The 26,574-nt window shown below is 38.7% G+C and overlaps 1 protein-coding gene across 1 annotated transcript in view; it reads right to left on the bottom strand.

Annotated features, from left to right (window-relative positions):
• Positions 1-26,574, bottom strand: part of LOC136877477 (calpain-B) — a 287,052-nt gene that overhangs the window by 46,135 nt on the left and 214,343 nt on the right. Inside the window, exon 8 of the mRNA XM_067151555.2 lies at positions 7,190-7,440. Coding sequence (XP_067007656.2) covers positions 7,190-7,440 — 251 coding nt within the window. The remainder of the gene's footprint in view (positions 1-7,189; positions 7,441-26,574) is intronic.

Below are 26,574 nucleotides of genomic sequence, written 5' to 3'. Positions count from 1 at the left end.
GCAGGTGAGTCTATAGGCCTTCTGTAATTTTGAGATCCTCTCTTTATCTGCTTCACAATGGCTGAATTACTTCTCCTAGATACTTGAACTTATTCACTTGATTAATTTTGCCAAATTTAGTCTTTAGAGGTTTCCCATCTATATAACGAGTGGATCCTTCCATGTACTGGGATTTTTCATACAATATTTGGAGCCGAGTCTTAGCTGCAAATTCATGAAGATTTTCAAGGGCCTGAACTGCTTCTTGTCTGTTGTTAGAAAGTTTAGGCAGATTGTCTGCGAAGGACAAACACTGCAAATTAATTTTATTTTTGAGTAGTCAGCCAATAGTTATTCCCTTTGTGTCATTTTCCGATGCCCTGATAACTTTTTTAAGCACAAGATTGAACAATAATGGGGATAAGCCATCTCCTTGTCAAAGTCCTGTGCTGATATCAAAAGGGTCAGAAAGTTCAACTTGAAATTTAACTTTTGAAGTTGTACCAGTCAGCGTTTTATGAATGAAATCCCTCATTTCCTTGTTAACTTTGAATTCTTCTAGAATATGGAATGGTGTGATGGTCTACTGAGTCATAAGATTTCTTGTAGTCTACAAAAGTGATCACTGTTTGTCTAGCTCTACAGATTTGCAAAATGGTTTTGAGATTGATAATTTGTTCTACACAAGACCTGCCTTTTGTGAATCCTGCCTGATATTTGCCAATTAGGTGTTTAGTTTGTTTTTCGAGTCTAGTGAGTACGACTTTGGAAAGAATTTTGTACACAACTGACAGTAAGGATATTCCCCTAGTTATTAATGTCTTGTTTTATACCCTTTTTTGTGGAATGGGTGAATAAGGGCACATTTTTAGTCTTCAGGAATATTTTCCCATAATCCAGATCTCTTCAAGAATTACTTTAATTTTCTGACCTATGCTTTCACCTCCTAATTTCAACATTTCAGCAATAATACCATCTTTTCCTGGGGCTTTGTTGTTTTGAAATTCACTGATTGTTTGCTTGATTTCTTCTAGTAAGGGAGGTTCTGAATCTGGATTTGGAGTGGATTGTTCAAATGAGAGTTGTTCTACAGGAGGTTTGCAGTTTTAAAGTTCATGGAAGTAGTTTGCAAGAAGTTTACAGTTTTCTCTCTTCTTTGTTTCCAGGAGCCCATCTGGATGTTTGAAACATAAACTAGGTGCTTGGTTTGATAGTTCCTCAACAAATGTTTTGTAAAGGGTTTTTGGATTATTTTTCAAGAAATTTTGATCATATTTGAGTTTTTTGGATCTAATAATTTTTGAGACTTCTTTGAGGACTTTGAGGAATTCATGCCAGTTTTGTTCTATTTTATGGAAACTCCACTTTTGCCAGGCTTGAATTTGAAGGTCTATGGCCTTGTCGCAGGTCTCATCCTACCATCTATATTTGCATTTTCAAGGAAGAAAACCAATAATCCGGGAAGTTCCAATGAGTGTATCTTTTAATTCTATCCTATTGGAAGGTTTTTGGCCGGAGATATTTGCAAGGAAAATGTTTGAATTTTGCATAAGAAATTTTGGATCAATTCTTGTGATTCTGACTATTTTGAGTTTGGGCCTTTCACGTTGAAACTTTATTTTGATTAAAGATAGGTGGTGATCAGAGTCAGTGACACCCTTTTTCACTTTAACATTTATAATTTCTTCCTGGTTTATTTTAGAAATCGCTACATGATCTATTTGAAATTCTCCTAAGTAAAAATTTGGTTATTTCCAGGTTGTTTTTTTGTGTGGAAGGGCCAGGAAATACTGTAGGTTGACACCAGCTTTAACTCAAAATTCTTGCAGAAGCTTATTAATTTTTCTACATTCTTGTTGGTTCCATTCTGAGCAGCAAATAGTCCTACAATGGTTCTAAATTTATTTTGTGCATTGAAATCTCCCAGCAGAATTGTAACATGATGTTAGGGAATTCTTGCTGTAGTCTCTTCTAGTAGGTCCCAGAATGCCTCTACTTTTTATGTGTCTTTTTGGTTGTAGTTGTTTGTAAATGCATGTGCATTGATTGACATATATGTTTTATTTCCTGATTGATTGTGAGTAGGGATATTCTTTCAGAAGGAGGTGTATTATTATTATTATTATTATTATTATTATTATTATTATTATTATTATGGTATCGGGCGGTACACCTCCACGCCGCTAATTCAAATATTGCGCCAGTTGAAACTCCTCTACAGGAGAAAGCCTGAACTTTAACAAACTGAATTAACGGTTTCTCGGAAGATGTCACTACTGTAAATTTGGTAATTTTGAAGTGTTCTGAACTGTGTCTATTTTGATTTGTGTTTGTTTGCTCTGTATCAAGAAGTTGGGACATTCTATAACAGAGGTCTCTACCAAAAACTATGATAACGCACTCTGGTGTAAAGGAATGTATTCTCCTGAAGAAATATGGTATTCCTAAGTTTTGTTTTTACTAAATTTTGTTCTGTGGTTTGTGGGTTGGCAATATAAATCCTTTCTTTCCGCCTGTTTTGAATGTAGCCAATCATGAATTTACGTAATTAATTTTCCACCAATAAGGTGTTTCTTCCTCGTCTTGTGTATTAGTTTTTGCTGTTATCCAATAAAAACGAAAAGGTGTGTCTACTCATTCCTGAAAGGTCTCGAATGTTCCACGAGGGGATATAAACTGCTGATTTTCTTGTCTCGGTGCCACTTCTGTGACATCTTTCTTAGTGTGTGAATATGTAGCAGGGGGCGGGAAGCGCCTCTTTCTTCAAGCAGCTGTTCTTCTACAAGGCAATGGCCTGTTAACATCTTCATTTCTTGCTAGCTCAGCAGTTTAACTCTCGGGGAGGGTTCGAAACCTTTAGTATGTAACCTACCTTTTATAATGTAAATTCTTTTCTGTCTATGTAAAATCTATAAATTACTGTAAAGCGGGGATAGAGAGTGCTTCACCCTCTCGAACTCCCCTTCATTTTTGAAAAGGAGGTGACTACGCTTTCATAACCGTTCTTCTCTTGTTTAATGTAGTAAAGTTTTCTCATTCGTGTCACCTCCCTAGCTTGGGATTAGCCCCTGTATGATCGGCCTAGCACCACATAGGTTTTAGACAAAAACTTGGTGTAGAAGTGCAAGTTATCGCCTCCATTTAATTTTGTATTTATGGCCATTTACTTAACCCGTTTTGTTTTCCTTCCTGCGAAGGCCCAGTAGATTGAGTACGATATACCCCTGTTTCTTTATTATGCCTTGATGGCAGGTTGTGTAAGAGTCCGCTATTGCCTTTATAGGCTTGAAAGATCAAGAGCGGGACAGCTCTTTATAGTGTTGTGGTAAAAGTGCCTTAGAGAGGCTTGAGATGTAAAATTGGGAGTTAATGCTCCATGTAATTAAGGGTGTTCTGCTATTTGGTATCTTGTTATTGTGAGCTGAGAGCTCAGAAATTATACTTGGGGCTCGAAGCCCAGATCTTGTACTAACCCCCTAAATCTTGTGATTTCTTTGTATCTGAATTTGGCTTGTTGTTGACTTGTTAAGTTTACAAATTCTATGTCACCATTGTTAAGTTTTGAAAATATAACCTTTGTTGAAGTTTTAAATTAACTTTAATTTTGTAGTTGAGACCTATTCCCCCCCGCACCTTCTTTCACCTCTAACTACCACGGATATCTCAGTAACAATTATTATTATTATTATTATTATTATTATTATTGATGATGATGATGATGATACTTGTTGTTTAAAGGGGCCTAACATCTAGGTCATTGGCCCCTAATGGTACAAAATGAGACAAAATGAAATGACAAATTAAAATCCCAAAAACATCCACTGACCACAATTCAAAACGTGAGGATGGATGGATGGACGGACGGACAGACGGACGGATGGACGGATGTGAATTTAAAGCGATTAGTGGAACCGACCCACAGTGCCTCACATGCACAGAAGCTGGCGTAGAACAATAGTATTACTGACTAAGGGACTGCTTCTATAGCACAATACTGAATCAATGATACCTGTAGTCGAAAGGGGTCCAAAATCCAAGTCAGTGGGCCATCACAATGGTACTTATCTCTAGGAAAGTAGAACCATGGTATTTGTCATGTTGCGGTACTAATCAAGAGTAGCGTAGACTCGCGATATTCCACTCATTATGGTACTACTCACAGGTAATGAAATTCACACATGTATTACAGACCTATGCTGTTTTGCACATTGCGGTGCCATTTACAGGCAATGCAAACCTATGGTGTTCATCACATAAGGGTACTAACCACAGGAACTCATACTATCCCGTGGTGTTCCTCATATAGTGGTTACTAATCATAGGCAAGCCAGAACCATGGGTTCCCTCATTCCATGGTGTCGCTCATATAGTGCTACTAATCACAGATACTGTAAAAGCCGTCACGCTCACATTTGCTACTAATCACAAACCTATTTGTTACCCAACATAGTGGTACTATGCACAAGTAAAAGTGACCCATGGTGTTCCCCGTGTGGTGGTACTAATCACAAGTAGTTTCATGGTTCTAATTTGATCATCCCTTGGTCACCCCTTTTAGTCGCCTCTTACGACAGGCAGGGGATACTGTGGGTGAATTCTTCGTCTGGGTCCCCCACCCAAGGGGAGTTGTGTGTGTGGTCTGCGAGAGGTGTTTTATTTCCCTCAAGTCCGCCGGCAAGCTGGTTAGGACCCCCCTATCTGCCATCTGGAACATGTCATGTGGGAGTATCACACCTCTCCCCCTGCTATGCCAGCGTAGTAGATTTGTGGATTATTATTATTATTATTATTATTATTAATTATTATTATTATTATTATTATTATTATTATTATTATTATTATTATTATTATTATTATTATTATTATTATCATTATCATTATCATTGATTGATGATGAGGCCGAGAAAGAACTAGTTAATGTGCCACCTTTCACAACTGAAGAACTGATAACAGCAATTAATTCCCTTAGAAATAAGAAAGCCCCTGGACCAGATGGTATTCCAGCAGAAGTACTAAAGGTGGCAGTCGAATTATGTCCTCATCTGCTGTTGAGAATGTATAACCATTGTTTGAAAGCGGGAATTTTTAGCTTTCGTTGGAAGATAGCTAGACTGGTTCTGATCAGTAAAGGGAAAACTGGGGGTTACAGACCTCTATGTATGCTGGACACTGCTGGGAAAGGTTTAGAGAAGCTATTACAACCGAGAATACTAGCAGCAGTCCGATTAGCTGGCGACCTATCTGACCAACAACATGGATTTCGCAGAGGCCACTCAACTCTAGATGACGTGAAAGAAGTGGTGAAGACAGCAGAACGAGCTCAAATGGGTAATCATTACTCTAGAAAGATGACGCTTCTTGTGACTCTAGATGTTAACTATTCTTTCAACTCGGCAAGATGGAGTGATATTTTGGAAGCTCTAAAAGAAACTTTCAAGCTACCAGAATATCCATGTATATACTGCGAGACTATTTGAAAGACCGTACATTGTTATACGACACGGAAGATGGCCAGAGAAGAAAACGGCTCACAGCTGGTGCAGCGCAAGGCTCGGACCACACCTTTGGAATATCATGTATGATGGTTTGTTACGGCTGGCGATGCCAGAAGATGTAAAACTTGTGGGTTATGCTGATGATGTGGCTGCTGTGATAGTAACTCGTAACCTAGAGCTGGCTCAATTTAAATTGAATCAGGTGATGCAACGTGTCAAAGAATGGATGATAAATCACAAGTTAGAACTCGCAGATCATAAAACGGAAATTATCCTCCTGACGAGGAAAAGGATTAATACTGTTGTACCGATGCAGATCGGGCAGATAGCCATCGAAACAACTAGGAGCACAAAATATCTTGGTGTAACGCTTGATACTAAGCTTACATATTGGGACCACATCCAACGGGTAACAGATAAGGCGGCAAAAACCATGACTGCACTTAGTAGACTCATGGGAAATATCAAAGGGCCGAAATCTAGTAAAAGGCGGCTTCTCATGTCGACTGTTCAATCGATACTGTTATACGGTTCGGAAATTTGGGCTGAATCGATAAAAATTGCGAAATATCGGAAAAGAATTGCGGCTGTACAACGGAGAGCAGCTTTATGAAATGCTTGCGCATATCGTACAGTATCAGAACCTGCGATTCTAGTAGTAACAGCAGTAGCTCCTATTGACTTGTTGGCCTTCGAAAGACAAGAAATTTGGCTAACACAAGAAGAGCTAGGAAGGAAAAGGGCAAAGGCTTTGGCTCTTAGTCGCAGAATGCAACGATGGCAAACAAGATGGGAAGATGATTTTAGAGGAAAATGGACTAAAAGATTGATACCTTCTCTGGGCGTATGGGTTGGCCGAAACCATGGTGAGGTGAACTACTATCTCACACAGTTCTTGACAGGTCATGGATACTTCCGAAAATTTCTTCATAGACTAGGGCTAGCAACTAGTCCGGCGTGCATATACTGCGGTGATATCAATGACGTATTACATACTTTCTTTGTGTGTGTTCATTGGCTGCCGCAAAGAAGATGCTTAGAAGTTATGCAGGGAGAAATGACGCCAGAACAGATCGTGTCAGTAATGCTACGAAGTCAAGAATCTTGGGACCAGGTGGCAGTTTACGTAGAAAATATTCTGCGTCAGAAGAAGAAGGACCTGGATGATTACGACAGACAGTAAAGCAGAAGAAGGAAGATGAAGCACAAGATGCATTAAGCACGACATCCGTCCTGAAGTAATGCGAGAGCGGTTTCCGGGGCGGAGATAAACGTCGTGGGAAAAGGGAGTGTGGTTTTTAGTGGGTAAGAATCTCCACACACTTGTTGAGTGCGGACCCTCACAAGCATCTTATGAAAGATTTTCCATACTCCCTCGCAAAAAAAAAAATCATTATCATTATCATTATTATTATTATTATTTGCACATTCATGTTTCTCAAGTGGGTAGAGAAACGATACCTAAGGCAATACCTAATTATAAACTATAGTCCAAACTGAAAGGAGCTTGTCAAGGCATCCGATGATGGGATTGTCTGAAAGTTCTTTGATTAGAATGAAGCATATCCAGAATTTACCAGAAAAATAATTATAATCCTGAGATATTCCAAGTAAATGTAAGTAAAATCTGAAATTTTAAAGATAAACAAGACTTTTCCTCACATCCAGCCATATACAATAATTTTACAGTGCTGAAATTATATGCATATACTCACCTAAAAAATTCCTGCAGCCACCTGCTGTCACTCCCCTAACCCACTCGCCCTCATACATACTCATCTCCCATTGTTTCTTGTCACAAGCAAGTGTTACGTCTTGCAGGCAGTCAGGATTCAAGGAACAGATTTCAAGAACTGAAAAATGTCTTTTAAAGTCTTCAAAGGACATCCAGAATTCTCCATCAGTATCAAATATAAGGCCTATTTCCTCTTTGATGTGTTCCGGGATGAGCCTCCATTCTCGTGACCTATACACACATATGATTGACCAAAACATCAGTAACTAGTTTTAACTTGTGCCCTAATAATAGGCTGGTTATATTTACAAATAGCCATTAAAATTTCCTCATTGCATGGAAAATTATATCCAACAAAATAAAATAAACCTTAGAACAGATTATTTGAAAAGGAAATGGTCAAGAAAGGTCACTGAATACTCTGCCATACTTTGCTGATCTATCTAATCAGTATCACAAACAGATAATTTGCCATCCATATATATCTGCAAAGTACACAAAACATGTAGCCTGTTTCCAAACTGTCTAAACGTACCATGTTGGAGTTAGTTCTCTACAGTACGGATAGCATTCTCATTGGAATATTGAAATGTAATATAGATGATGATTCCCATAGGGAACCTGAAATATTTGTCCTGAATGGGTAAATTTATAATACCAATATAAAAGGTCCGTTATTGGACATTAAAAATTTTCCAGCTAACTCATTCCTGGTTGCCAGCATTTTGCCCCATTGTGCTAAGTTGGGCTCATCAGTTGGTAAATAGCACACCCACCAAGACGCATGGCTTGTGCATACCATGGAGGCTAAGCAAAGCTAAGCTAAGTGAAGTTATTTCAATTCTTGTCCCATGGACAAGCGGGCCATCAGCTGAACGAGCAGCTCTTAGGCCGTAGAAAAAGAGAGTATACACATGTAGCAACACCACCATGGGCCTCAAAATGTCTGTCAGCTGTACAAAAGCGGTAGTGAGAAAAATGGGGCTGGTGCAATGGGGTCAAAAAGGTTTCATTTAAAACAAAGATATCCTGGTCATACAGGTTAAGGTATAAGTCCAGAAGATCCCGGTGGGCAGAAACAGAGCAGATATTAGTGTAATATAACTCCAAAGTTTAACCTATTAAAGGGACTGCATTTAGGGGGAAAAATGCAAAATGCATTTTATTCCCCAAATATGCGACATCGAGGTGCGTATTGAAGATCAACCAGGTGGCCAACTGAACCTGGTTAAGGATGTGGGGGCGGTTAAAAGGGAGGATGTTTTGGAGTACCATGGTCAGAAAACAAAAGATGTTTTCAGAACATGGTGCAGGAAGGGAAGTGGAAGGGTGGAGGTGAGCAGATGCTGTGAGATAACAGGAATGACAGATTCAGGGTAAGTGGGATCAGGGGCAGGTCGGGACTTGCAGGTGGTGGTGGTGGTGGTGATCATTGTATTAAGAGGAAGTACAACTAGGCAACCATCCTCTATTAACACTAATCAGAAAGAAAAAATTGAAGAGATCCGACACTTCGAAAAATGAAGATATCGGTCAAAGGAAGACAAGGGCCACGAAGGGTGTGAAAATTAAAGACTCCCTAGCCGTCGCAAACCTAATAGCGTTGGGATCGGAAAAGAACAAGAGTTGATCAAGGAAGGTCGGATGGGACAGATGAAAGTGAGGAGCCTGGCACAAGTAAGTGGAAGCAATGCCAGGACTCAGCTGAGGGCCCCATTGTCGTCAACCCATGCTCCACAGTTCAAAGCCCCTGGGGCCCCTTTTAGTTGCCTCTTACAACAGGCAGGGGATACCGTGGGTGTTATTATACCGCCCCCACCCACAGGGGGATCGGGACTTGCACTTGAAAGAAAAAGACGGATGGGGTTGAGAACAATTAGCACACTTTGGGGTAGCCTTACTTGGACAACTAGCAGTGGGGTGCTCCTGACTACAGATAGCACATACCTGATCCAGGAGACACGGCATACCTGGAGTATGGTTGTAGCGCTGGCACCGCTCACACCGGATCTTCTGGGGCGGTGCCGAGCGAGATGATTCCACATGGTGACGGGCTCCGTAGATGACAGCGCTATCATGCAGGAGGGCGTCCAAGGTGGCAACATCATGGGATAGAATCAGGATTAGAGATGTAGGTCCTTCGGCATTGCGCATACACACTACCTTGAAGATCTGGTGGCCCTCCATCTGCAGCTGGCCACCACCTCGTCGTCAGTCCAATCTTGATTGACCCGACATGTCACAACAGAGTGCATGGGCGAGGGCCGAGAGGGCAGAACGGGGCGTTGTGCTGGCGTCTGCTGAGTGATGTTGACCACTCATGCATGTTTCCCAAAATGCTCCAAGCCGATCATCATTGTGGGGGTGAGCATAGAAGGGTTGGGAGATTTTAAGATTAAAATAACCTTCCCGAGTTCTTAAATATCTAGGTTATAACCGGCATAGTTCCAAGTGAACCTGCTTAGGATGGTGTAGATAGCACGATTGTTGGCCTTGTCTGGATCCACGTGCATCAATTTAGTGACGTAGAATGGTTGAGGCGGTAGTGGTAGAGGATGGACAATGCTTCGCTGCCAGATGGAAGGGGCCAACGCCAGGTTTTTGGCGGCCTGGGCATAGCTGCAAATGTTTGTTGGCATGAATGGCTTAGCGTTGCTGGGTGATTGTGGTGGCAGATAGAAGGGAGCAACCGGCGAATAGTTATCGAAATAATTGAAGGTTTGAATTTCCAAATCACTAGAGATGGGCGGCTGTCAGAGAATAGAGCTAGGCAAAGTGTACGTCGAATCTGTGGAAGATGCAGAGAAAGAAGCATCTCCACAATATTTCCTTCGTTCAGAGTCCATTTCAGGAGATTTCTTACTAGAGAACTTTTCCTGCTCAGTTTCCATGGCAGGAGAAGGAGACCGAGAATGTACAGCCATCAGAGAGTCTAGAACAGGGGTTCCCAACCTGGGGGGCATGCCCCCCTAGGGGGGCGTGGGGCTTTATTAAGGGAGGCGTGAAGTGATTTCCGAAATAATTTTAAACTCGATTACAACTTTGTGTAATAAACTTTTTTCAAATCTCTCCAAGTGATTGTCGCACCAAGTCTATCGTTCAAAAGCACTGGTAATTGCCAGCTGTCGGCACAAACCTCTGCGAAGCCGCGAGGTTTGAGGTGAAATGAGAAATTAGCTGTGTTGTGAGAAGCAAAAGTAATCCTGAGAGCAGGTGCGGGAACAAGACCACTCAACGCACGTTTAATCGCGACATGTTTCAACTCATCAACGATGTAGTTGCTTTCATTTTCCAGTATTATTGTTACATACTGTACAAGGTTTTTCTCATGAACGAAATATATTCCACGAAGGAGGTACTTGTATAAATGTAGGTATTATATCAAACTGATCTAGTAGCGAGAACAACAGGAGATAAGGCAATAATAGTAGGCTTCATTCTAATTAATGTATTTAATATGACATGTTAGGCTTTCACGGCTAGCGTGAAATTCTATGTAGGCCTACTGGTATTTTGGACTGCAACTAATTCATGTTTAACCACAGCAATTAATGAAACAGTGACATTTTCACGCCAAAGATCTTAACTGGCAATAAGTTACTACAGTCAGGAGTCGACATTAACTCTGAAAAACAAAGGATATAGGAGTTTCAAAGCAAAAAATGAAGTGAAAGTTCCTCCTTCCCTCTCACTCTGCAGTATATCGACTCGTTTTGTGGGCAGCTCGTCCTTGAATGCTCTGTTCTCACCCCTACACATTCTTATTCTTCCCTTGCCGTCAAATTGGCGGGAGCTACATAATACAACTGTCCCATCAGTAACGACCATGAGAACACATCGCCGATAGACTATCAGTGGCCAGGCCCTTCGACTGCTAATTCTGTGCCTCGTATAATTTTGCAGTGGACGCGTCTGTCAAGTTGTTTATTGTGAGTGTTGTGTATGCTTCACTGAAACAGTGCGAATGTGTGAATTGTGTTATTTAATATTGTGACTTAAAAAAATGATAACGATGTCCAAAAAGAGACTGTACAATTATGACTACATTAATTAAATATGGCTTCACAGTCGTTGAACGGAACGGAATACAACAGCCTCAATGCGTAATCTGCCACTGTGTTCTGAGTAACGATGCGATGAGGCCTGTGCATTTGGAGAGACATTTAAACACGAATCATTCAGGATTAAAAGACAAACCCCAGAATTTTTTGCAACTAAACTCAACTCACTAAAACGTATGAAATTAGATTCATCGCGTATTTTTAACCAAGAAAATGAGAAAGCAGTGGAAGCATCATATGAACTAGCTGTTCTGATTGCCAAAGACGAAAAAGCACACACAATTAGGGAAACATTAGTAAAGCCATGTATGTTCTTAGCTGCAAATATAGTTTTGGATGAAGGGAGTTGGCAGAAATTGTCTAAAATTTCTCTTTCTGATAACACAGTGAAGTGCAGACTTCAAGAAGTCAGAAGACATTAAAATGCAAATTTCGGAGAAGGTGAAAGCATCTCCAGTGTTTTCAATTCAGTGTGATGAAACAACCAATGTGGCCCATTGTTGTCAACTGATTGTATATTATCGATTTGTCGATAGTGGTATTTTAAGAGAATAAATGTTATTCTCCCAATGTTTGAAAACAACTTCGAAATCTTGTGATGTGTTTTCTGGTATCGATAGTTTTTTCCAAGAACATGGGCTTTCCTGGGAAAATGTAGAGGATGTATGTACGGATGGTGCACCTGCTATGATTAGGTCACGTTCTGGGTTTCTCAAATTGGCCAAAGATAAAAATCCAAATATCATGGGAACCTACTGTATAATTCACAGGCAGGCTTTGGTGGCCAAAACCTTGCCCCAAGATTAAAAAACTCTAAAAGTCGCTAGAAGAACTGCGAACTCTGTAAAGACAAGTTCTTTACATAAAAGATTGTTTGAAACCCTTTTTGGTTGACCTTCAAGCCGATCACAAAACTCCTTTTCCTCACAGAGGTTCGCTGGCCATCAAAAGAGAACATGTTGGCTCGGCTGTTTGAATTAAAGCCTGAAGTTGACATTTTTTTCTAGGTGAAGGTAAGAACGATTTGTATGAAGTCTTTATTGATGCCAATTTCATCGTCTCATTGGCATATCTTTGCGATTTTTTTGAAGCTTTGAACATTTTGAACTTAAAGCTCCAAAGCATCAGAGCTTTTCTAAAAAAAAATACATTTATGGAAACGCTGGCTTCAATTGAACAACTTCTCATCCTTTCAATGCCTTAATGAAATTTTGCTGGCACAAGAATTCAATTTCTAATTTCCTGATATCTCGTCCCATGAATGGTCCTGCATGTTAACAAGAAATCCATTTGCCATTGACACTGAAGCACTGCCAGCACAACTTCAAGAAGAAGCCATTGATTTGCAGTGTGATCCAAAGCTAAAAGATGATTTCAAAATATTAGGACTGGGCGACTTTTGGGTAAACTGTCTTGCAGTGTATCCTGAAATAGCCAAAGTAACATTGCGTGTCATTGTCCCATTTTCAACGACATATATATGCGAGTCAGGATTTTCAACGGTGAGTGTCATAAAAACAAAGTAGCACTGTCAGCTTATGTTGCAAGTGATCTCCACTGTGCTCTGTCAAATATCAAACCAAACATACCGAATCTCACCAAGAGAAAACAGTGTCAACCCTCTCACTGATATTTGTTGACTAATTTAAGGATTTATTGTAAAAGTGTGTTCTTTGTATTGTGCTAAAATGAAGTTAGTATGTCACAGATATAAAGCGCGTACTTCATATTATTTTTAATGGAATAATTCAATATATAGTGTCGTTAGGTTAGGTCTATATCCTCTGCGTCAGTTTTTCGGAGAGGTTATAGAAGCGACGGGGTGGGGAGGGGTGGGGGGCGCCACGACCATCCGTATCTCAAAAGGGGGGCGTCAGCTGGCAAAGGTTGGGAACCACTGGTTTAGAAGGTTGGAGTTCCTCGAACGGGAGAAAGATGAAGATCTCGAAACATCTGGAATTGGAGAAGCAGCTTCCAATGGAAAGCCCTCAAAGTTTCTAGAAGGCTTGGCAACTGAAGTATATACTGACCAACAGTATATAGAGGTGCCTTGGAGGCCATTGCATAGGCTACTTGGAGCCACTGGCAGTGATAATGCACTATGAGAGACTTTATCTCATTACCAAAAATTGATGCCTGCCTGGCCATCAGATGATATAGATGCTGAGTCTAGTAGGGAACCTGAAATATTTCTCCCAAATGAGTAAATTTATAATACCAATATAAATGGTCCGTTATTGGACATTATAAATTTTCCAGCTAACTCATTCCTGGTTGCCAGCGTTTTGCCCCAGTGTGCTAAGTTGGGCTCACCAGTTGTTAAATAGCCATGAAAATATTTCAGGTTTCCTATGGGAATCAACATCCAAGTAGCCTCCACAGAATGCAAAAGCCATGCGTCTTGGTGGGTGTGCTATTTACCAACTGATGAGCCCAACTTAGCACACTGGGGTGAAATGCTGACAACCAGGAATTAGTTAGCTGGAAAATTTATAATGACCAATAACAGACCATTTATATTGGTATTAATGAAGTGTAATTAAACTGTAATTCTGATACAGGTATCCTATATTGATAGCAGTGGCAATGCGTGGAAAAAATGTCTGGAGATTCACGGATTTTGAAAATACATACATACATCATCATTATTTATTATAGACTGTTATGCCTTTAGCGTTCAGTCTGCATGCCTCTGTGAATTTACTAAACGTCATCACAATCCTCTATTTGCAACTAGTGCTGTGGCCTCATTTAGTTTTATACCTCTTATCTTTAAATTGTTAGAAACTGAGTCTAACCATTGCCGTATTGGTCTCCCTCTACTTCTATTACCTTCCATAACAGAGTCCATTATTCTCCTAGGTAACCTACCCTCCTCCATTTGCCTCACATGACTTCACCACCAAAGTCGGTTTATGCGTACAGCTTCATCCATCATGTTCATTCCTAATTTAGCCCTTATCTCCTCATTCCAAGTACCCACCTACCATTGTTCCCACCTCATGGTACAGCAATCATTCTCGCTATTTTCGTGTCCGTTACTTCTAACTTATGAACAAGATATCCTGAGTTACCCTGCTTTCACTCCTGTAAAGCAAAGTTGGTCTGAACACAGACTGATGTAAAGATAGTTTTGTCTGGGAGGTGACTTCCTTCTTACAGAATAATGTTGATCTCAACTGCGAGCTTACTGCATTAGCTTTACTGCAACTTGATTCAATCTCACTTAATCTATTACCATCTTGGGAGAACACGCATCCTGGATACTTGAAATTATCTACCTGTTCCAGCTTTGTATCATCAATCTGACACTCAGTTCTGTTGAATTTCTTACCTACTGACATAAATTTAGTCTTCGAAAGGCTAATTTTCACACCATACTCATTGCACCAAATTTCAAGTTCCAAGATATTAGACTGCAGGCTTTCGGCACAATCTGCCATGAAGACCAAGTCGTCAACATAGGCCAGACTGCTTACTACATTTCCAGCAAACTGAATCCCTCCCTGCCACTTTATGCCTTTCAACAGATGATCCATGTAAACTACAAACAACAAAGGTGAAAGATTTCAGCCTTGTCAAACCCCTGTAAATATCCTGAACCAAGAACTCATTCTACCATCAATTCTCACTGCAGCCCAATTGTCAACATGAATGCCTTTGATTAATTTTAACAATTTACCCTTAATTCCATAGTCCCCCAGTATGGCAAACATCTTTTCACTCGGTACCCTGTCATATGCTTTCTCTAGATCTACGAAACATAAACATAACTGTCTATTCCTCTCGTAGTATTTTTCAATTACCTGGTGCATAATGAACGGGAACAGGGAACTGGAAATCAAGTAGGGATGACATAAAATTGTTAGTGTTGAACTGTAGAAGTATTGTAAGGAAAGGAATAGAATTAAGTAATTTAATAGATATATATTTACCAGATATTGTAATAGGAGTTGAATCATGGCTGAGAAATGATATAATGGATGCAGAAATTTTCTCACGACACTGGAGTGTGTATCGTAGAGATAGGATAGGAAGGGTGGGAGGGGGAGTGTTCATTCTGGTGAAAGAAGAATTTGTAACCTACGAAAAAGTTAAAGATGAGACACATGAAATTCTAGGTGTAAGGCTCATTTCTAAAGATAATAGGCAACTTGATATATTTGGAGAGTACAGATCGGGAAAGGGTAGCACTGACGCGGATTCGGAATTATTTGATAGGATAGTCAGCTATGTGGGAAACGACATGGAAAGAAATGTGATTGTAGCAGGAGATCTGAATTTGCCAGATGTCAATTGGGAAGGAAATGCGAACGACAGGAATCATGACCAACAAATGGCAAATAAGTTAATATGGGAAGGACAGCTAATTCAGAAAGTGATGGAACCAACCAGAGGGAAAAATATCCTGGATGTGGTGCTGATAAAACCAGATGAGCTCTATAGGGAAACTGAAGTAGTAGATGGTATTAGTGATCATGAAGCTGTTTTTGTGGTAGTTAAAAATAAATGTGATAGAAAGGAAGGTCTTAAAAGTAGGACTGTTAGGCAGTACCATATGGCTGATAAAGCAGGCCTGAGGCAGTTTCTAAAAATTAACTATGATCGGTGGAAAACGGTAAATAAAAATGTAAACAGACTCTGGGTTGGGTTTAAAGAAATTGTTGAGGAATGCGAAAACAGGTTTGTACCATTAAGGGTGGTAAGGAATGGTAAAGACACACCTTATTATAATCTATATATATAAAATAACTTGTCCTGACTGACTGACTGATTCATCATCGCCGAGCCAAAAACTACTGGACATAAAGAAATGAAATTTTGGGCATTGATTCATATTAAGATGTAGGTGCTCGCTAAGAGAGAATTTTTGGATATTCCTTTGCTAAGGGGGTGAAAAGGGGGTTGAAAGTTTAAAATGAGTGTATCTATATCTCAAAACTTTAAAAGTTTACAGATGTAAAAATTGGTATTTAGAATCTTCTTTAAAAATAAGGAAACACGTATTTTTTTGTTTTCAGAAAATCCCAATAGGAGGGGTGAAAAACGGTGAAAAAGGGGTTGAATCTTTTCAATCAGGATACCAGTACTTATATCTCAGAAACTGAAGATATTACAGACCTGAAAATTGGTACTTTTGATCTCTTTTAAAAATAAAGAAACACGTATTTTTTGGTTTTTGGAAAATCCAATTAATGGGAGGGTGAAAAGGGGGGAGAATTTTTAAAATTAGTGCATCTATCTCTCAAAACTTTTAAAGTTTACACATGTAAAAATTGGTATTTAAAATCTTCATTAAAAATAAAGAAACACGTATTTTTTGTTCTCGGAAAATCCCAATAGGAGGGGTGAAAGGGGGCGAAAAATGGGTTGAATGCCTTTAATGAGAATGCTTATATCTCAGAAACTGAAGATATTACAGACCTGAAAATTGGTACTTTTTCTCTCTTTTAAAAATAAAGAAACACGTATTTTTTTTTTTAGGAATATCCAATTAATGGGAGGGTAAAAAGGGGGGTGAATTTTTAAAATGAGTGCATCTATATCTCAAAACTTTTAAAGTTTACAGATGTAAAAATTGGTATTTAAAATCTTCATTAAAAATAAAGAAACACATATGTTTTTGTTTTCAGAAAATCCCAATAGGAGGGGTGAAAAGTGGTGAAAAATGGGTTGAATGCCTTTAATGAGGATACTTATATCTCAGAAAATGAAGTTATTACAGACCTGAAAATTGGTGTTTGGGATCTCCTTTAAAAATAAAGAAACACGTATTTTTTTTTTTTGTTTTTTGAAAATCCAATTAATGGGGGGTGAAAAGGTGGTGAATTTTTAAAATGTGAGTATCTATATCTCAAAACTTTTAAAGTTTATAGATGTAAAAATTGGTATTTAGAATCTCCTTTAAAAATAAAGAAACACGTATTTTTTGTTTTCGGAAAATTCCAATAGGAAGCGTGGAAAAGGGTGAAAATGGGTTGAATGCCTTTAATGAGGCTACTTATATTTCAGAACCTGAAGATATTACAGGCCTGAAAATTGATATTTGGGATCCACTTTAAAAATAAAGAAGCAGGTATTTTTTCATTTTTGGAAAATCCACAAAATGGGGTTGAAAAAGGGGGGTTAATTTTTAAAATGAGAGTGTCTATATCTTAAAAGTTTACAGATGTAAAAATTGGTATTTAGAATCTACTTTAAAAATAAAGAAACACATACTTTTTGTTTTTGGAAAATCCAATTAATGGCGGTTAAACTGGAGTGACAAATTGGGGTGAATTTTTCGAAAGACTATATCTACAGAATATCTGAGAAAAGTAAAATGTTACAGACGTAAACAGTGGGTATTTGTAATTTCCTGTAAATGTATAGAAACATAGGTGATTTGTTTTTGGAAACTCCCCTTAAGGGGAAATAAAAAGAGGTGAAATTTTAAAATGAGAATTTCTGCAGTATATATCAAAAAACTTAACATGTTACACAAGTGAAAATGGTATTTTTTATCTCTATTAAAAATAAAGAAACATGTATTTTTAGTTTTCAGAAATACCACTTGGGTGGAGGGTGGGGTAAAAGTAACTGAAAATGGTGTTGATTTCAAAATCAAATCAAATCAAATCAAATCAAAATCTCTTTATTTGCAAATGAGGTGTCTACCTCGGTGGCAAATGGTACACTAAAATACATTATTGTCAAGCACTAAATATTAAATTAACAAGAGAAGAAAATTTTTCCTATAATACAATATTATACAATTTACGCTAACAATGTTTTCTATTAAAAACACAGCTCATCCTTAATAAATTTATATTGTTTACAAAATTCTACTTATAATGTATCCTGTCCTACTTACAAATATAGTCAACTGATATACAGTATGTGGAATTACTTCAAATGATACTATACAACTGGTATAACATTAATATTTACATTGCATTTATTTATTTACTTTTTTTTTTTTACCCGTTCTGGATCCTAAGTAGCATAACGACCTGCTGCGTCTTAACCAGAGCCCCTTTTGCCACCACTTTTCAGAGTTCCTGAAGGGCCTTCACAGCTACCGTAGCGGTCCCAGGGCCCTCGAAGTCCCCACTGTACTTCACCCCTACAGGCAGTCCCCTACTTTGGCTGTCCAAACTCCTTAGACCAGGGGATGGAATTAATTTATTCACACACATTTTTTTATATACAATAACCTGCACTGGTCGAATGCCCTCTAACATTTCATTTATTTTCTCTGTTGCTGTTTATTCTCTTCTTGAATATCTGTACAGATTTTGGAAAAGGATCAAACACTACCCCTGGTAAACTGTTCCACTCCTTCACACCCTTCCCAATGAATGAAAATTTAACCCAATCGCTTCTGCTAAAATTCCTTCTAATTTTATATTTGTGGTCAGTCCTGCCGATATAATTATTTTCCAACTGAAGCCTCTCACGGATATCTCTCCATACTGGCTCCTCATGAACCAATTTTTATCATCACATATCCCTCTGATGTACTTCGATATTAAACTCTCCAGAATTTTACAAACTATACTGGTCAGGCTGATTGGTCTGTAGTTCTCTGGTTTCCTTTTATCACCCTTTCCTTTATAAATTGGTATTATTATAGATTCCTTGCATTCCTTTGGTATTACACTATTATTTATGACATAGTCAAAGAGAAATTTTAAATAAGGCACTATGTACCACCCCATTGTCTTTAATACCTCCCCAGTAATTTGATCACTCCCTGCTGCTTTTCCTTGCTGAAGCAGTTGGATTTCTCTGAAAATATCTTCGTTTGTGAATGAGAAGCTTCTTGTTTCCCTCTGTCTCTCTCCCTCTCTATCTTCTGTTTCGGTTTCCAACTCTTGACAACCATCTACTGAATCTCTAAATTCCCTACTAAAGAGGTTTGCTTTCTCAGTATCTGTTAAATAGTGTTCACCCCCTTCTCCCACCATTGTAGGAATTTGGATTCCTTTTCCTTTTTGATTCCTGATATATGAATACAGCTTTTTCCATTTCCCTTTGTGGTCATTACCCTCTTGAAGTATGCCATTCATATAATTCTCTTTTGCTTCCTTTTTCACTCTATTCAGTTCCCTCATTAGCTGTTTTCTAGTTTCTCTACTCTCCCTACCCTCTTTGATTTTCCTGTTTACTATTCTACATTTTCTTTTTAATTTTCTTATTTCCCTTGTATAATAAACAGGGTCTGAGGTCATTTTACCCTTCTTAACAGGTACAAATCTCTTCTCTCCTTCCCAAATAATTCCTTTAAATTTAGCCCAAAGTGTATCCACGTTACTCCCTTCACTTATCCAACAACTGAATTGTGAGTTAAGGTAAGTCCCAAATTCATCAACTTTAGTTTTTCTGTACAATTTCTTGTCTTGTGTAACCCTCTTATTAAGCCTTTTTGGTACGAGTCCTACATCCATTATTACAGCCTTATGGTCTCCTATTCCTTCAATTACCTCAGTTTTATCAACAATTTCCCATGGTTTAACCAAGAATACATCTAGTAAGTTATTGAGACGAGTCGGTTCTTGTACTACTTGTGTAAATCCTCCCTCCCAAATTAACTTATTTGCCAGTTTCTGTTCATGGGCTTCACTTGCAGCTCCTTTCCATTCAACTTCAGGCAAATTTAGATCTCCCCCAATTATTACCATATCATTATTATTGTTTTTATGAGTATAATCTATTATTTTTTCAAAGATTTCCATGTCTCTTTCCTCTCTTCCAGGCCTGTATGTTCCTATAATTCCCACCTCCTTCATATTATCACAAACTAATTTTATCCCTAATATTTCATCCCTTTCATCGGTAAACCATTCATGTGAACAGTAAGTTTCCTTCACCAGAATAAACACCCCCCCTCCCTTTTTATCTCCTCGGTCTCTACGATAGACTGTGTAGCCTTCTGGAAATACTTCTCTATTACCCACCCCTTCTTTCAACCACGATTCCACTCCTATCACCACATCAGTCTCATAAGATTCCATCAATGTACCGAATTTTAATTGTTTATTTACTACACTTTGACAGTTTACCAAGAGCAGTCTCAGACCCCCTTCCTCCCTAAAACTTGACTGTTGCAATTGGGTAACTTGAAATTCCTTACTATCCTGAGTTTCTTTTTCTAGTTGACTGAGCCAGCTTGAAGTACAGCTGGCTCTTTCTACTAGTTTTCCTGGTCAGTATTATAACTCAAGGGAGTTGCCTGTTTTACAGTACATATCTTAAGATTAATAAAATCTAGAACAATATTTGCTATCTTTCGTTTACCTGAATTGTTTAGATGGAGGCCATGTTTTGTATAACTATCTCTCAAAACTGCTGCATTCAATAACCTGAGTATTCCGAAAATGTTTACAAATTTTAACAATATCTGTATTGACCTTGTCCACTTCAATATTCACACACGAGTCTCTACTCAAATCATGCCAGTGGGGCACGTTCACTACAAAAACGTTAGTGTGGGTCAGCTTCCCTAGTGTATGTTTAAGTTGTGATCTTACATTCTTGGCGTCGTCGCGAGCTACGTCGTTCGTCCCACCGATGATAAGCACTGCATCGCCGCTCCCGAAGTTCCTAGTTGCTGCTTCTACGTTTTCCACAACACTGCTGATAGAAGCTCCTGGATATATTTCTCCGGTTGCTGCTATATTCTCGTCGTTAATCACTCCCGCAATTCCCCTTCCTTGGCTATCACCAAACACAGCTACCTTCGCTGATTTAGGCCTAACTGGGTCTTGAATCTGAATTCTAGGCCTAAATTTTAAACTCGGCACGGCAACGGATCGCGATGATTTGGTTTCACGCGCGCGATCACTTTCTTCCAGGATTAAATTATTTAGGGCAGAAAACCTATTTCTAATGTTTATTTCCGGAAATTCAGTTGTAGATTTCTTCTTAGCCGGCCATCCACGAACTACTTGACACCACGTGCTCGAGTTTGTTACAAACATAGTCAACTCATATACAGTACGGTATGTGAAATTACTTCTAATAATACTATACAACTGGTATAAGATTAAAATTAACATTGAATTTATTTACATATTTATATTTTACCCATTTTGGAACCTAAGTAGCATAACGACCTGCTGCGTCTTAACCAGAGCCCCTTTTGCCACCACTTTTCAGAGTTCCTGAAGGGCCTTCACAGCTACCGTAGCGGTCCCAGGGCCCTCGAAGTCCCCACTGTACTTCACCCCTACAGGCAGTCCCCTACTTGGGCTGTCCAAACACCTTAGACCAGGGGATGGAATTAATTTAATCACACACATTTATTATTTACAATATCCTGCACTGGTCGAATGCCCTCTAACACTTAATTTATTATCTCTGTTGTTATTTATTCTCTTCTTGAATATCTGTACAGATTTTGGAAAAGGATCAAACACTACCCCTGGTAAACTGTTCCACTCCTTCACGCCCTTCCCAATGAAAAAAAATTTTCCCCAATCGCTTCTGCTAAAATTCCTTCTAATTTTGTACTTGTGGTCAGTTCTACCAATATAATTATTTTCCAACCGAAGCCTCTCACGGATATCTCCCCATGCTTCTTCTCCTGTATAGGCTCTATATGATCCTATAAGTCTACTTTTCTCCCTTCTCTTACTTAAAGTTTCCCACCCAAGTTTCTTTAACATTTCTGATACACTACTCTTTCTCCTGAAATCCCCTGTTATAAACCTTGCTGCTTTCCTCTGCACACCATCTAGTTCTTTTATTAGGTATTCTTGGTGAGGATCCCAAACACTGTTTGCATATTCCAATAATGAACGAACCATACTTAAGTAACTTTTTTCTTTTAATTCTTTGTTGCATCCTTTAAGTAGCCTCATTATGACATGTAACGATCTGTATGCTTTCCCAACAACGTCATCAACATGACCCTTCCAGTGCAAATTACTTTCAAATCTCACACCTAAGTATTTGCACTTGCCATCTTTTGGGATAACTACCTCATCCAAAGTATATTCAAATTCAGTTTTAAAGTTCCTGTTTGTAAATGTTGTAACAGTTGATTTGCCTCCATTAATCTTCATATTATTTTCTTCAACCCATTCCTGGATACTGTCAAGGTCCCTTTGTAATTCTGAACAATCCTCAATGTTATTTATTTCCCTATAAACAATTATGTCATCTGCATACAATCTTATTTTGATATTATATTGTTCCCTAAGTCATTTGCGTATATTAAGAAAAGTAACGGACCGATTATACTACCCTGTGCAATTCCCTTCCAGACTTTCTCTTCCTGTGATATATTATTTCCTACTTTGACTTTCTGAACCCTTGAATTTAGAAATGTTCTTATCCAACGTGTAACCCTTACGTCCAATCCTATTCCCTCCAATTTCTTTAATAATATTCCATGTTCCACTCTATCAAAGGCTTTGGAAAAATCTATGGCTATGCAATCTAACTGGCCTCCTGAATCTAACTGATCTGATATGTCCTGCTGAAATCCCACCAGTTGTGCCTCACAAGAAAATTTCTTCCTAAATCCATACTGGCTCCTCATGAACCAATTTTTATCATCACATATCCCTCTGATGTACTTTGCTATTAAACTCTCCAGTATTTTACAAACTATACTGGTCAGGCTGATTGGTCTGTAGTTCTCTGGTTTCCTTTTATCACCCTTTCCTTTATAAATTGGTATTATTATAGATTCCTTCCATTCCTTTGGTATCACACTATTATTTATGACATAGTCAAAGAGAAATTTTAAATAAGGCACTATATACCACCCCATTGTCTTTAATACCTCCCCAGTAATTTGATCACTTCCTGCTGCTTTTCCTTGCTGAAGCAGTTGGATTTCTCTGAAAATATCTTCATTTGTGAATGAGAAGCTTCTTGTTTCCCTCTGTGTCTCTCCCTCTCTATCTTCTGTTACGGTTTCCAAGTCCTGACAATCTTCTACTGAATCTCGGAGTTCCCTACTAAAGAGGTTTGCTTTCTCAGTATCTGTTAAATAGTGTTCACCCCCTTCTCCCACCATTGTAGGAATTTGGATTCCTTTTCCTTTTTGATTCCTAATATATGAATACAGCTTTTTCCATTTCCCTTTGTGGTCATTACCCTCTTGAAGAATGCCATTCATATAATTCTCTTTTGCTTCCTTTTTCACTCTATTCAGTTCCCTCATTAGTTGTTTTCTAGTTTCTCTATTCTCCCTACCTTCTTTGATTTTCCTGCTTACTATTCTACATTTTCTTTTTAATTTTCTTATTTCCCTTGTGTAATAAACAGGGTCTGAGGTCATTTTACCCTTCTTAACAGGTACAAATCTCTTCTCTCCTTCCCAAATTATTCCTTTAAATTTAGCCCAAAGTGTATCCACATTATTCCCTTCACTTATCCAACAACTGAATTGTGATTTAAGGTAAGTCCCAAATTCATCAACTTTAGTTTTTCTGTATAATTTCTTGTCTTTTGTGACCCTCTTATTAAGCATTTTTGGTACGAGTCCTACATCCATTATTACAGCCTTATGGTCACCTATTCCTTCAATTACCTCAGTTTTATCAACAATTTCCCATGGTTTACCCAAGAATACATCTAGCAAGTTATTGAGACGAGTTGGTTCTTGTACTACTTGTGTAAATCCTCCCTCCCAAATTAACTTATTTGCCAGTTTCTGTTCATGGGCTTCACTTGCAGCTCCATTCCATTCAACTTCAGGCAAGTTTAGATCTCCCCCAATTATTACCGTATCATTATTGTTTTTATGAGTATAATCTATTATTTTCTCAAATATTTCCATATCTCTTTCCTGTCTTCCAGGCCTATATGTTCCTATAATTCCCACCTCCTTCATATTATCACAAACTAATTTTATCCCTAATATTTCATCCCTTTCATCAGTAAACCATTCATGCGAACAATAAGTTTCCTTCACCAGAATAAATACCCCTCCTCCTTTTTTATCTCCTCGGTCTCTACGATAGACTGTATACCCTTCTGGAAATACTTCTGTATTACCCACCTCTTCTCTCAACCACGATTCCACTCCTATTACCACATCCGTCTCATAAGATTCCATCAATGTACCGAATTTTAATTGTTTATTTACTACTCTCTGACAGTTTACCAAGAGCAATCTCAGACCTCCTTCCTCCCTAAAACTTGACTGTTGCAATTGGGTAACGTTTGACTCATGAGTTGAGAACTTCCTTGGAACCCAGATCCTTGTACATAGATCTTGATTTAAGGGTCTGGGTTTTCTGGCAAGTTTCCCTGTATGTGCCAGTTTAGTGGTATGGGTTTTCTTAAGTACCGATTAGTTTGCAAATCTCTGTTGATAATTGTAGCAATTTGTCTACAGAGAGTTGCTTTTCCATTACCATTTAGATGTAACCCATGTCTAGTGAACATTTGCCTGCCAAGGCCTAAAGTATCTACTACATAGACATTTCTAAAACTCTTACATAATCTCTTGATTTTTATATTTACATCATATACAGCTTTGTTCACACATGAGTCCTCTAAAAGGTCATACCTGGGTGGCACATTGACTACAATTACTTTTGAGTCAGGTAGTTTGGAAATCTTACCTCAGAGTCGTAATTAGTTCCTCACCTTCATTTGCAGCATGTCATTTGTACCACTCACAATCACCACATAATTGTCCTTCTCTAACACAGGATCACAACTTCAAAGGACGTCTTCAGTTTTGGCACCTGGTTTTATTAGTCCTAAAACCTCAGTCTCTGGATTCTGCAGCTCATCCTTGATGCCTTCTGCCATACCCCACCCTTGACTGTCTGCGTAGAGATGAATCTTTGGCGATCTTAACTTTCGGTTGGTTTTCTTACCTCCACTGGATTTAAAATTATTTGGAAAACTTGGTGTGTCTTCTTCTGGAACTTGCTGCAATAACTGAAATCTATTCTGGCACTGCAAAGAGTTTTTTCCCGGTTTTAAGTTGTACGTAGTATCTCCCATATGTTTAACATTAGGCCTAAAATGGCCACGCGTCACTTCCGTCCACGGCGATCTTTCTTCTCCAATGTCTTCTTTATCTTCCAGTTTCTTTATTCTGTCCTTTAAGCATTCATTTTCATGTTTCAGAGCGCATAAGTCCTCTTGTAGCACTCCTAAAATCTTAATTATAGTTTCGTAAGTCTCTCTTTCTTGTTGTTCTGCCTCACTATCAGTTTGTTTACACTCGGGACACAAGCCACTCACTTTCTTCAATATCAGTCCTATTTACAATTTTTGCACAACGAAAATGGTACCATTCATTCATGTTACAGATGTTACAGACGTGAAATTTGATATTTGGAATCTGCTTTAAAAGTAAAGAAACACGTATTTTCGGAAAATATAATGGAAGGGGTGGGGGGGGGGGTGAAAGAATTGAAAAATAATGGACTTAATTGTATGAGAATCCTACATCTAATAAATATAAAGTTGTTACAGACGTGAAAATTGGTCTTTGGATTTCCTTTAAAAACGCGTTTAGTGGGGAACCATCTTGCGGGGTGGGAGTGAAAAGGAGTTGAATTCCTTTCACGAGGACACATAAATCAAAAACTGAAATAGTTAGAGTCGTGATAATTGGTATTTAGAAGATCCTTTACTATTCAAGAAACAAGTAATTTTTTGCCGGAAAATTCACTTGGGGAGGGGGGGGGGGGGAGTGTGAAAGGAAGTGAAAAAAAGTTAATTATTTTTATGGCTATACTTATATCTCAAAACTGAAGGTAATAGACTTGAACATTTGTGTTTGGAATCTCCTTTAAACATAAAGAAACACACCTTCTTTTAATTTTTCTTTGGGGGGGGGGGGGGTAAATAAACTTAACGGCGGTGGGGTGTAAAAGGAGGTGAGACCAATTGATTTTACTGTTCATAATGTACTTTTAAGGAGCCTCCGTTACTCAGGCGGCAGCGCGCCGGCTTCTCACAGCTGGGTTCTGTGGTTCAAATCCCGGTCACTCCATGTGACATTCATGCTGGACAATTCGGAGGCGGGACAGGTTTTTCTCCGGATACTCCGGTTTACCCTGTCATCATTCATTCCAGCAATACTGTCCAATATTTAATTTCATTTGTCATTCATCGCTCATTGCCCCAGAGGAGTGCTTCGGCAGCCAGCACAATTCCTACTGTCGCCGCAGGATGGGGCTTTATTCATTCCATTCCTGACCCTGTCGAATGACTGGAAACAGGCTGTAGATTTTCGATGTACTTATTCTGATCATAAACCGATCATTTTTAATCTTTCTTGGGTTCGATTTCAACAGCCATCTTTTCCTTCGGAGAACGTTCTTAGATTACAGTAGAATCT

This window comes from Anabrus simplex, chromosome 7 (genome assembly GCF_040414725.1).
Source record: "Anabrus simplex isolate iqAnaSimp1 chromosome 7, ASM4041472v1, whole genome shotgun sequence".
Classification (NCBI taxonomy): Eukaryota; Metazoa; Arthropoda; class Insecta; order Orthoptera; family Tettigoniidae; genus Anabrus; species Anabrus simplex.
Note: the sequence above shows the minus strand (reverse complement) of the source record. Positions and strands in the feature narration are given on the sequence as shown.